At 38.5% G+C, this 13,878-nt stretch overlaps 1 protein-coding gene across 1 annotated transcript in view; it reads left to right on the forward strand.

Moving 5' to 3' along the window:
* CDC73 (cell division cycle 73) overlaps positions 1 to 13,878 on the forward strand; it is a 101,719-nt gene that overhangs the window by 73,989 nt on the left and 13,852 nt on the right. The window contains exons 11-13 of the mRNA XM_082286849.1: positions 9,414 to 9,471; positions 12,462 to 12,497; positions 12,891 to 12,978. Coding sequence (XP_082142975.1) covers positions 9,414 to 9,471; positions 12,462 to 12,497; positions 12,891 to 12,978 — 182 coding nt within the window. The remainder of the gene's footprint in view (positions 1 to 9,413; positions 9,472 to 12,461; positions 12,498 to 12,890; positions 12,979 to 13,878) is intronic.

Below are 13,878 nucleotides of genomic sequence, written 5' to 3' on the forward strand. Positions count from 1 at the left end.
CCAAGGAGCAGTGATACTTTTTGCTGCCACTATGGTCAGGGGTACTTAGCTACAGTGTTATAAAACAAGAAAAGTCTGTTCACCCATTGTCCTCTCACCCCTGTCCTCAAAAAAAACCTACTTGCATCCTGATTTGATTCACTTTCTGTCTTCATAGTAGACAACGTATTTTCTTCCTTTCAGTCTGGGTTTTTTTTTTAATGATTTAAAGCAATAAAATCTGTAGTGTAAGAGCGGGACAGGATCTATGTCATCTGTGAATTGTGATATTCCTTTGGTTAATTTAAACTTTTTTTCCCCCCCATATGACAAGTAGAACTGGACTTGTGAACTGAGGCAGCTGGGGCAGGACAAATGTTCAGAGACAGAATTCTGGTTATCTTGTAAGCAGATTAAAACATCTAGTTTTCCGCATCTGGGGGAATGACAGGGTGTGGGTAACTGCAGCATGTGCAAGTCCAGAAGTCTTAACACTCTTGTGCTGGACTAAAACTCAGAAATTTTTGCAGAGAATTACTGCTCTGTTTCTAACTTGCTTGTCTCGTGTTGTACAGATCTCTCTTGTGTCTCAATATCTTGTCAATACTTCTATCACCAGCATGTAGGACAGTGAATCTGCTCTAAGCAGACAGTTTGTTGATCTGAGGGCTTTAACCAATGTTAAAGGTTAACTACTCTGTCTGCAAATGGCATAGGTAATTTGTATAAAGACACTTACTTTTTTCCTTTATCCTCTCTACCTACAGTTCTATCACTTAACTTCGCTGTAGCCATTGAAGCAGTGGGCATCCCACAAGAATCTCGTGGGGTGTGCTTGTTAAAAGTCACAAAGAAAAAAAAATACAAGAAGAGTTGAGAAGAAAATTTGAGATAGCACAAGTTTCATGACTGATACTACTCAGCTGACTGCGCACCTGTGTGGTTTAGTTACCAGCAGCTTGTTACAGTTATGGCATATCTCAGGATCATCACCTTTTGGTGTTTAGTAGAAAGTATCTTTGCTTTTGGAGCTGGATTTGCATAGCTGATGAGCTGTTGTTCATCAAGGAAGGAAGCCTGGAGTACAAGGCACTCTGCAATTTGAACATTTTTTAGCCCTTTCCCTTGTCTGTGGCAGTTCAAAATAGCCCTTTCCATATCCAAGTGGTTACAGTCCCTTGTCTGCTCACAGCCATCTCTGTCATCACTCAAGCCCTCATTTCTTGGCTTATTTGTTACAATTTGTTATAGCTGCAGCTAAAGCTTTTGATCCTGAAAAACACATTTTTGAACTCGGCAGTTCTTTTTCTAGGCAACACAAACAGCTGAGAGTTCATTGCTCTACTGTTCAGCTTTGCACATTGGCTCCTCAAGGAATTCAGTGTCAGGATTTTCTCCAGATGTTTTAAGTCTTCCAAGGTGATCACTTGGAAAATTGCTTTCATCTCTCTGCCCATGACCACCCATGATAATTGTGTTTTCTTGTAACATAATGTAATATATAGCCATAGTGCTGGGATTGCTAAAGCTGGTGAGGTACAGAAGAATAATATTAAAACTACTTTTCAGTGAATAGAAAGGAGAAGATCACATCAGGATAAAGTACAACTGGGAACAAGTGGTGCTGGATAATTTGTTGAACAAGCAATCGTGAAATAACCCAAGGTCTTTAATAGGTGCCTGTGTATCAGAATTCTAATCCAGCATCCCCTGTTGTGGCAATGGGAGTCAGAATGAGCAGGGGAAGGCTGGAAAGAGCCTCAGCAATTTCTGTTGCATTGAAATGTTGGACAGCATTACACAAAGTTACTCAGTTGCTTGGGTCTTGGTTCAGTTTGGGGTTTTCTTTTTGAGAGATGTTCATACAGAAGTTAAGGGTCCATCTCTATCCGTTTAGGCACCTGCAGAGCTTTAAAAATATACTTCTCACACAAAGCATTTCACAAATCTTTCCAGAAGTGGCAAAGGAACCTTTCTGAGGTCACGTAGAGCTCTGCTCATGTATTGCTCAGTGAATGCAGGTGTAAGTGGGGTCTTCCTGCTGCTCTCTACTGAGCAGCGTTTTCTGAAATGTAAATGTGACTGTTCCCTTGAATCGCACTTCCAAAGCCAAATGTGAACCAATGGTGCTTCTCTATATGTTTGGAATTTGCATGTCAGTTGTGCTGTTGTGCAAATGGATTGCTTGAGCCCCATATGCTGTGATATTTCTGATAAAACCACTTCCTGTGAGTGACTAACCTTTGTCCTTAGAGGCAGCACTGGAACTAGATAGTTAAGAATATGTGAAGTTGTCAGTTGGAGACTCAGACATGCGCCAATTGCAGTAAATTCACAATTAGATGCAAATTCCAGTTCTGTTGAAGTGATGTGTCCTGGGCTGACTGTGGCAAGCAGAAAACCAGTAGTGTAGAAACCTTTACACCTGACTTTTGAGAAAGATGAAACAATCCCTTAATACTCAAACTGTGCTGCTGAAAACCCTCCCTGGCTGCCAAGTAATATGAGTGAGGCCGGCTCAGATAATTAACCCAAAGGGAAAGAACTCTAAGCAAAAATAATGTTTTAGTGATAACTGCCTTTGTCTTTTCACTCAGTTCAAGGAAACGAATTGTTTAAATGAACATAGGTAGGTATAGACAAGGCTTTATTTTTCAAACAAACAAACAAACTAGCCCTCTGGAATTCTCAGGATTAAGAGTTGTTGTTTTTGATGAACACAGCTTATCCCCAGGAAAATGGAAGTGCTTTACATATTTAATCTTTGTCACCAACATCCCTCTTCAGCTCAAAAATTGCTGTTTCAGTAGCAACAGTTTGAATTTATGTGACTGATACAAATTCAACACAAAGATCTTAATTTTACAGATATTCTGTGCAAGGATAAAGGTGGGAAGAGCTCTAGCACACTTCTGTGAGGCTGTTCAGAGGGGTTTGATAGCTTAACTTTGGGGGTAATGGTTTTAAGTCATCTCAGTAGTTGTGGCTTTGATTAATTATTTTCAAAAACTTCTCTAGTAATTTCTATTATTGTTATTATTTCAGCATATTTATATGCTTTTGTCCCTAGTTGCTCACTAGTCACTACAGTTTTCTTCTAGATTCAGTTGTGATTTGGTTTGTTTTCTTTGCAGAACCAGAATATTTCCTAAGATATCAATAAGCAGTTCAGTTAAGTCATTCAGATTTTTCCATGTTCAAAATGAATTTCTTTTAACCTGGTAATGAACAAGAAATGGCAGGGAATATTTTTCATTCAATGGCACTCATTGCCAGGTCCAACCTGCTATGGAAAACACCCATCAGTTCTGTTGTTTGTTATGTTTAACAGTGTCAGGGTTTCTGAATTTGAATAATCTTGTCAGTTTTAATTCTGTAATGGCTTAATAAAGGACCAGATTTGTAAGTGAAAGTTTAATTTGCATGCTGTGGTACAACAGGTGTTAGTGTTTAAGTTTGGGGAGTCCCCTGGTGGCACCAGCAGTTTCATTTGTGCCACCCTCCCCTGGCTCTCCTTTCCCCCTCTCTCCCTGCAGTGCTGCACTCGTTCTGCTTGCCTTACTCTTGTGAAATATGTTATATGGACTGCAGTATTTGGAGAACTATAACGAGGCTTCTCTTACCTTTGTAAGATTGGCATCGAATTTTCTGGCATGAAACTGGGTTTCAGGATTGGAAGCCTTCTATGCTGGGTAAGACGTGACCTTCAGTATAATATCTTCTAATATAATACACTAAAGGTTGGACTCAATGAGCTTGAAGGTCTTTTCCAAATTTAATGATTCTATGATAAGTTTTGAATTTTGAAATAAACATGTTCTATATATTTTTTATCAGCCCTTTTTGTCTTGTCACATCAGTTTTTTTTACTTGTCCAAGTAGGAAAAAGCGAATCTGTGGTGTTATTTTCTTTAGGCAGTTGGTATAGGAATCCTTTGATAAATACTGGTAAACTTTTCTTCTGTTAAAATTTGTTCTGTAAAAATATCTTTAATTCTGCTTAAACTCCCACTCTTCCTTCCAGGAAATAAGGAAGGTAAAACAATATAAACAGTAGAAATGACCTTTTTATTAATATTGCAGGCAATGGAAGTGAAAGTGACTATAACATTAGAAGTATTTGCACAATAGTTAGATCCTGTTATCAAATTCTATTTTTTTACAGCATAGTTATTAGGAAGGCAGTTAAAAGCTTGCAATTTATTATTTAAGTATGTCTTGGGGGGCTGCATGCAGATTTGTGTGTGCATAGAAGTAGGAAAATAAACTATACCAGTTTGATGTATAAGTAAAATGATGATGTGAAACACCACTTAAAATATTATTAACATTTTCTTCATGCAAGCAGAAGTCAGAGAATTATTGGGAAGGCTGCAGAGGCAGAGCCACTCAGTTGGATTATTTTGCATGACTCTTTGGGGGGCTTGGGTTTTTTCCCAAGGCTTTTAGGGGCTTTAAATTTTTAGAACAAATCTCCATGTTTTCAGAATCCAATTTATATGAAATAGATGTTTATCTGTCAGGCTTCAAGTAGGGCATCTGGACCAGTTTTTTTAGATCACCTGCTTTGAAGTCAACCCTTTGTTTTGGCTGTTTGTTGTACATTGATATATACAATATTTAATTTATAGAAAAGTTGTATTCTTTTGAACTATGCAGTTGTTTTAAATTTTTTCATGGTTCTTTAGGCTGGCTTTACTAGAATTTTCAAAGGTTCAATACTTTAAGTCACTCAGGAAGTGATTATAGAGTTGCTGGTAATTAAAATGAGTTTTTACAGTCTCTTGTACCCTAAATTGAATAGATACATTGAAGTCTGTTCTTAAAGATAATTTTGCAAGCTTGCCATCCACATGTAGTTATTTTCTTCCTCTTTTGAGTCCAAGTTTTACTACATTCCTCTTCACAAACAGAGCTGGCCTTGGGTGAATTCTGTCATGGCTGGAGAAGCTGGAAGCTGCTCGTGTTTTACATGCGAGCAGTTGCTAACACTTCTTGCAGAATCAAATGTTACTTTTTGCTTCTGCTGCTTCTGGGCCAGGAGCATGCAAGCTACCCAATAATTTTCAGATTTTTGGGTGAAGTTCTGGGACTAATTTAAATATTATTAAGGAACAAGATAGTAATTAAATTTACCAAATTAAAGCCACAAGATGGCATCAAATTGTCAACTCTGACCTTTGCTCCTAATGGTTTTTTAAAAGGTCAAAATACTACAGACTCTATGGATCTCTCCGTAAAAACCAGTTGGGAAAGGAGGGAATATGCAATGAAATAGTTTTTCCTTCCACCATTTGAACCTGTGAAGCTGCCATAAGATACCTTTAATAATTTAGGGTTTATTTTCTAAAGTGTAGCAGGACTTCTAAAGTGTAGCAGGCAAGTTGTCATTCCAGCTGGGAAATGAAAGTAACCTAACTGTGGATGTTAATGCTCATTTAGACCTAAGAAAAGTGCTAACTATCTAAAATACAGACGGTTTTCTAAAATACAGGAAAATAATAGTTGGGTCCTGATGAATCCATCAGGTGAATATTGGTAATGGGTAATTTTTGTTGATTAGTACAAATAATTGCTGTTTTTAAAAAATGTTATTTTTAGAAAGGTGAGAGAACACTCTAAAAGGTTTTTAAAAGGTGTCTAAGAGGAAGGAAACAAAGAAACCCCCAACACCCACTCTTGAGTAAGTTAAATGCAACCATAGCTGTACTAACCAGACGTGCTCACCACATGTACTGAGCTGCTTCCCACTCATGCATTGGTTTGTGAACCCAGTATTTTTAGGTGTTTAGGTAGGACAGTGCTAAATAGCATAAGGAATACACTAAACACAAAAACATTGTTGAGAAGAGATATTTTAAATGTCTAAAATGACGGGAAACAGGAGCACTAAAATGAGTCCCATGGAGAAGCAGATCCAACACTATAAGGAAATGAGGCAGTGAGGCTCAGGAAAGTATGGAGCTGATTACATCCTGTATCAGGTTGTTGCCTGAATGGTTAAATCTCCTATATTAAATGTAAATCATAAGTAAACTATGTAAATATATATATAACTTTCTATGGTAAATTAGCACAAGTAAACCAAGTAATATGTTTTTGGTTAAAATACAACGTTAAGTGGTCGTCTTAAAGAAGATTTGTATTTTTCAAATTACATGGTTTTGTTACTAAATTAGTTTCAACTTATGAATATTCATAATACACTCCTTAAGAGTGTCAAACAGCTTATGCATGAGAATTAGGTATGTCATTTTCGAGCAAAACTGTTTAAGTATTCAGAAATTTTGAGGAAATGAATGTTCTTTAAATAGCTAAACAGTGATTTCTGCTGCTTGTGATGCTTAGGGTACAGCTGCATGAACAAAAGCTCCCCTAACTGGAGTTTGAATTTGCAGCATGCTGGTTACTTAAGAGTAACTTTTAGATTAAAAACTTTACATGAGAAGATTTGAAATATCTTCCTGTGTGCTCAGTAAGAAGTAACTCCTGCCTTTACAGGGAGTGAGAGCATGCAAACAAGGAGTTGCCTCTGAGTAGCTGAGATGCCACAAATCACCAGCAGCACCTCCTTTGTGTGGCTGGATAAGGCAGCTACAGAGGTTACTCTGTCTGATTAATACTCTTCGGGAGAAGTCCTGGCATGGAGTTCTCTGTGGTTATACCTGCCTTGTGAACAGAGCTTGTCTTAAATCAGTGTGTCGTCATAGGAAAAGCTTATATCTCTATCTGAATGCTTTTGAAAAGCATTAATTTTAAATCCAAACTTAGCGGGACAAAGGAAAATATTAACAAAATTATCTTGATAAGGACTTCCTTACTGACACCAGGTTTTCCTCTCCACTTGCAGGTCTTATCAACCATCTCAGCTCTGTACATCCGTTCTTTTCCTCACCTTAATAGTATACATTTCTCCTTACAAATCTTCTGAGAAATGTGGGGGTGAAATATTGATCAGCTTCCTTTGCTACATTGGCTGCAGCTTTTACAGACTACGAGCTGGTGGTTAGATCACTAAAAATTGTAAAAAGAGAAGGGTGTAAATCTCCTCCAAAGGATTGATGGTACACCTTCAGCAGGTGACAGCTGAGCTTTGGGGATACCTCAATGTCAGGAGTTGTGGGCTGAGGGAGGTTCATTCCTGAGATTATCATAGTCTAAGGTACCAATTTATACAACTGAAAGCTGTGACCTCCATAATTTATTGATTTGCAGAATTTGGTCTTACAGATAGAATGGTTGTAAGCATGGAAGCGTTGTTTACTCATTTAAATGAATTTATATCCTACTATTAATCAGATATTTTAAAGTGATTTTTTTCTGTACATCATTGTTGGTTTGGGGGTGGTGTATTTTGTTTCTTTCAGTTGCCATGTTCTCAAGGCCTTCCCTTCTTGTTTTAAGACTCCTGCACCAAGTCTCCCTTGAATAGCTGTTGAGCAGGCAGTTCAGAGGAGAGTGTCAAGAACTCCCAAACAGATAATTTGCCAGTAACTTCATTAGGCTCAAGTCACTGATTTGGTTATAATTCTTTACAAGAGTTTCTCTGCAGCAGCTCCTGGTTGTTTCCCTTTGCTGCAGGGTGTGTTTGAGACATGGGAGGCACTGGATGAGTGGCAGAGGAGGCAGCAAAGCTGCACTGCTGATTCTGTAGGGGTGGCAGGAGGAATGGAGGTGGGGGATAGCACACAGTAATGGTTATGTGTCTGAACTGGATTTAGAAACTTGAAACTTAGCATTGCAGGAGTTGATGTTTCTTTAGCTTGATAATGTTCTTTACATTTCATCAAGCACCGTGAATTTAAGGAAGTGTTATGGGGGAATTCTTGGTTTCTTCAAAATGAGTAACTAGTGCAGCACAGAATCATTCTTTTGACACAGAACATGGTATCTTTCTACAGGAAGAGGTGCAAAATGTTTTATTTTTGCTTTCTTGGAAAGTGGAAGTAAGAAGAAAGATGCTGTTTCTCAGTTGCAAGGCTTGTCTCAAAGGTAGTCAGCCTTTCTTGCTGCTCTTCCTCCAGAGTGTGGTGTTACTTTCATTTTTATCGTTTTCTGAGTAATTATTGTGAAAGGACATTGGCAAAAATACCTTTCCTCTGCTGCTGTAAAAGTAAGTCTTAAAATAACAGGTACTGACTCAACTGCCCTACATAAATGTTGGTATTCAGAAAAGAGTACAGTAAAATTTGGGATAGACCCATTACTTGCAGTGCAGGGTTAAATCCTTATACTAAAGATTAATGGGAGGTTGGTGCCTGTAAAAGTTACAAAAGGTGCACACTGCACCAAATGTCAGCTCTAGCTTAGTGTAACTAATCATGGGTGGCTTCACTAAAGCTCAGGAAAGAGGCTTTGAGTAAATTTGTGTTTTCTATGGGCTTGTGTGGGACCTTCTATTTGTTCTTCAGAGATCCTGAGATAAACAGTTTTAACTTTCATGATGGAAACTTAAAAGCAGTTCCTCTAAGTGTTATTTAAATCATGGAATGTGAGCCCTCTCATAAGCTTTCTTTTATTTTGAATTACAAAACACACTGTTATTTATGCATGGACATAGAAGTCTGATAGTGCCATATCACAGTCCTTTCCAACAGGTTTTTCTCCGAGTGGGATCTCTGACCTTGCTGAGTGTCTCATGCTTGTAGGATACTTCACATAGTGTTTAAGTAATTTTCAGATAAAATCCATGGTTTCATGTAAAAAGTTCTTCTCCTGTCTGCTCTGCAGATAGAAGTGGCTGGAACATACTGCAGCTTCTTAGCATGTTGGTGCTATGTGTTATGTTCAGTGAGGTTTCACAGCAGTAACTGAGAGCAGAATTTGTTCTTGCAGGAATTCAGTGTTGCTTTGGAAGCAGACGTGTGACCTCACTGTTTTCTTTGGTGCTGTGTTGACTCTGGGGAGTTAACAAGAATAAACAGTAGTGCAGGTCTTTTTTGTGTTACATTAAGGTAATTGGATAAGGCATGAGCAGAACTAATTATCATGAGAGTGCTATTTCTGAGCCCTGAAACTCCTCAAGGCATTGCACTTTCTTAGTCCTGGTTTTCCATCCAGAGCATAAGCAGATCTCATTTGGAAATTTCTACAGCCAATTGCTTATATTTACATGACTAACCCGTGGTGAAAGTGATAGGTGAAATGCAACAATGCTGTAAGTAGGGAAGGTTTCTTTGAAGGTATATTAAAACAAGTTTATGATTGGTTAAAACGTAAGACTGTAATAAAAGTTTGAGGTTGTCTGTCCTCCTCAAATCTAAAACAGGATCTATAAAGAGTTTGGAATATTTTCTCTATTTCTTCCATCTCTTTAGTGGAAACATACTGCTCTCATTATCATGATACCTTCTGTAGCTCTGTGTTCATTTGAGAAACTCGTGTACCTGACACGAAGGTCAGCTGATAATGTCGCCTCTTCTGTCTTTTCAAAGGAAGGTGCATCTGCTCGAAAAACACAAACTCCGGCAGCACAGCCTGTGCCACGACCAGGTAAGGGGGCCCACTGTCACTTGTGCTTCTGTCCCAGATACATGAGTTTCAAAGAAGTGCTATTTAAAACTTTAGTTAGCTCAAGAATGAAGTAGGGGTCATTTGTTTGTGGCCTTTAACTGTGCATATGTTGGAAAAAGCTACAGCCTTTTGTTTAATGTTGTACCGTGGGACCTGCGGTCATTCCCTTCAGTGTGTTCCCCAATTAGCCCGTTGAAAGGATGCACTGCTGAAATTAAGAAGTTACAAACTTCTTGGTCGTGGGCTTGGTATGTCACCAATTAAAATTTGACAGAATTCCCACTCAAATATCTAACAAGAGCTGATTAAAACTCCAAGGGTAAACAACTTAAACAGAATAGCTAATCTCAAAAAGAGATATTATTACTTCTAGGATTAATATATCAGAAATAAGTAGTTCTCTGAATGTGTTATCATTACTTCTTCACACTTCTTAGCACATAAGGTATTTGTAATGGGGCCAAAGTCCTCAACTGGGTTTTTAATTCGCTTTTAGTAGATTTTGGCTACCAAGTCCATTTGTCTGTCAGATTGAATCTCAAGTTTTGATTCAGTGATGGGTTGAAAGATGTGCTTTGTTTAAATAAGAAACCCTTATGATGAGTTTTTAGAAGTGTGTAAGAGCAGTACATGAGAGGGATAGTGGTTGCAAACAGTGGTGTGCAGATTTGCCCCTGGTTGCATACTGTGAGAATTTTTGGTTTGGTGGATGTGAGAAGTGCTATTTCAGAACAAGATGATGTTATGAAGGTCCTGGGGACATTCTGGGGGCGGTTGGAAACAAAGCTACCAGTTAAAATGAATATACTTTTTCTAGAAGTGCTGCTGGAATACTGTATATCCTTGTTGAGACTAAATGCTTTCAATGTGTGCCTTGCTAACTCCTTGAGATTTGTTTGCAGGATTTAATGCGAAGACTTAATATTGTACAGCTGCTTCTTCCCCCAAAATCCATTCTGATACTGAATGTTCTCAGCATGCCTAAATGCTGTTGTGCACAGATTCTTCTGTTTGGTTATTTTGGAACTGGAAAGGTCATGCTGCCTGTCATACTTCTCTCACTAGCCCCGTTAAGCATCCTAATGCAGATGGAGTTGACAGACAGCAGCATGAAAAGGGTAGAAGTGGCAAGAACAGAAATGTGGCTGAGTTGTCACAGTCCCTGCTGCTGGCTGTGACTTCCTGGGCATTTCCTGCCAGCAGCGTGGGGTTTGTATATAGATGATACTGATACTGCTCTGCTCTAAGGCCAGCCCCATCCATTATCTTGCCTCTAGATTGGAAATTGAAGAGAGAATAAAGAAAAGTGTAGTCAGAAGAGGTTTCTCTTTCTGCCTGTTCTAGGATATTTTTGACTTTTGATACTTTGATATTTTAAAAATTCAGCTGTTCTATTCTTAGCAGTCAAAGCAACTAAAACCTGCTGTTTGCAGGAGGATGCTTTGCACATAGGAAGCATTAGTTAAATTAGGCTAAACTGTTGTATAGTGGTGATTTGGAAAAAATACCTGAGATGTGCTCTTAAATTACACTTTTTGGCACCATTTTACATTACCAGCTTTTCTCCTAACATGTCTTTGTACAGCTGTTAAATTTCTTACAGATGCCTATTCTCCCTCCCCCACCTTTTTGTTTTGGTTTTTTTCTCCTTAGGACAGCTGGCTCTGCCCATATATTTAAAGAACATTTTTACATTAAGGAGATACCTAGATTAAAAAAAAATAATTGAAAATCATTGAGTAGGTAAAGTTCATGTAGTTCAATATAGTGTTGCCAATTATATCTGTGCATTTGACAGTGTCAGGAAAAGATAATTAAGGATATGGTCTCAATATTTCAACAATGGCAAGTATGTGTTGTGAATATTTATACTGTTCTAGGAAGTTTCTGAAACAGTTGGTCATAAATAAACATGAGCAAGTTGGTGCTATGCAATTGGAAGTCAATTAATGAAATTTGTCATGCATAGTAGCAGTTGAGACTTGAGCTAGTCTGCATCAATCTCTCCACTACTCACCATTTTCTGAATTAGGATAAACATGGATGATGATGATGATTATCAAGTGCTACAGTTCTCTCCTGAAAACTGAACTATAAAATGTTTATTTGGGGAAGGCAGGTAATTCAGTAATAGCACCAAAATGAAGAAACAAAGATGCTTTTCCGCCTTTGGAATGCAGTAGCTCCTTTACTGAGGTGGTCACAACTTCAAAGACTGAAGTGGAAACATTTTACTGGGGAGGTGGAGGCAATTCTTTGGTTTCTATCAGTCCAGTAGTGGTTTTGTGTGTGTCCTTGGTGGTTGAAGTAATTTTGTTTGGGTTTTTTTTTAATTTTTCTCCTTTTTTTGATTGCTTGGGTGGTTTTCCCCTTGAGTGTCAAGCTTGGCTGTTTCTGACACCTGGAGACCTCATGTAACTCAAACTGCAATCCAAAATTAACCTGAGTAAGCCTGAAATTCAGGGTTTGATTGTTGAAAGTTCTATATGTGTTCAGGATAGCTAAATCCCACGGATGTCATGTACAAAAATAACTACTAATGAAAAGGTGAGGCTCTGTGGAGATCAGTTTGTTGTGAAGGTTTTCCTGTTGGTTCAGCACTATTGTACTGAAGATCTACAAGCAGCTTTTTTCAAGATTGCTGGAAATTTTTGTCCATGGTGTTGTGTCCATGGTGTCTTTTGTGGAGGATGGAGGGGGAATGAGCAGCTTCAGTAAAACTGGGAGAGATTGACTCAACTCTCCTAACATCTCCTTCAGATGGTCAAAAGCTGTTTGTTTTCTGAATACTCAAACCCAAATTATAAACCCCTTCTTCATCTTAGTGTCTTGCATCTGTAAAAATGATCTAATGACTGTAGTGTGACTCGTCCCTATTCACTCCTGCAATTAAACAGATGCCTTGCAATGACATTTGGATTTATGTCCTACTCATTCTGCTGTAATTTTTGTTGGTTTTTTTTTCTCAGTTTCCCAAGCAAGACCACCTCCAAACCAGAAAAAAGGTGAGTCAATTTTAGTTACATGATCCTTTTCATTTTTGTGTGAATTGTGCCCAGTCTTCGTTTTTTTTTTTCCTGACACTACAAGCAGCAATATAAGCAAGCAGTGGAATATATAGCATGCATTCTATATAGCATAAGAGCATTCTGTTTTGCTAAATATGGGTCCCACACATGTTGAGAGACACACGATACAAGGGTCTGCTTTCTTTGGTGAATGAAAACCTTGACTGTTGATTTTCCTTGACTGTTTTTTCATGACTGGGACCTCTTCAGCAAGAGTTTTGTTTTTATGTATAGTTCCTTTAATGAAAAAAGGGGGGGAGGGGAGGAAACAACAACCACAACAAAACAAAAAAACCCCTCCAAGCAAGCCTAACTTTATTATCTCTACAGGATCTCGAACTCCCATAATCATTATTCCAGCAGCCACGACCTCTTTAATAACCATGCTTAATGCAAAGGACCTTCTGCAAGATCTGAAGTAAGTAGCTGATTAGGACATACTGTATAACAAATTGTTTTCAGATACAAAGTTATACTGCACCTAATTAGTAATTAAGCAAGAGGGTTCATCCACTCTCCTGTGACAGGCTAGTTTTACAGACCAGAGTATAAAAGATATTAATTCCTCTTGACTAGTAGGAAAAGAGCAAAATCCTAATTCAGAGTTTTGGCTCAGTTGTGACTCGTGGGGCAGATTGAGGAGACTCTTGCAGTAGCAGTTGGAATGTGTGCAGTGCTTTTCTTTGATGTAACATCTATGCAGCCACGTGCAAGTGATCAGTGAACAACCCTTCCCATGGAAGAAGGTGGAGAGAAGCTGAGCAAGGGAGCTCATGGAGCTCAGAAAAGATTTTGGGAAAGGACCACAGTTATTGTAAAGGAGAAGGTGACCAGAGGGGCTGTATCAGCCAAGCATCCCAGCTGGTTATGCAAGTAAAGAATTTTTTCTAAAGTTCACATATTGTCATTGAGTATTGATGCAGATGCATCCAGGGAAGTACCAGTGAGTTGCTAAAACTTGTTTATCTCATCACACATCTGATAGTAAGATTTAATTCATGATGAGTGAATGAATCTTTCTGCTTGTCCAACAGATCACGGGTTTTAGACTTGCCTATCAGTAAATATCAGGTAATTTTTTTTGGAACGGTCATTTTCACAGAGAAATACACTGTTGTAGGTTGTCTGCAATGGTATGTCCAAAAAATGGAGGGGTCATCTTTTTATCATCTCCAGCACTCATCTTTGTGATACTGTTACACTGCTTTTTGTCCAAACCAGGCTGTTGTGGTGGTACAGCTTCTGCTGGAGTTGCCCTAGACTTGTTTAAAACTGTGCTCTGAGATACCAGGTGCCTTCTGATCTGCAGCTAATTCCA

The sequence above is a fragment of the Coloeus monedula genome, assembly GCF_965178545.1.
Source record: "Coloeus monedula genome assembly, chromosome: 9".
Lineage (NCBI taxonomy): Eukaryota > Metazoa > Chordata > Aves > Passeriformes > Corvidae > Coloeus > Coloeus monedula.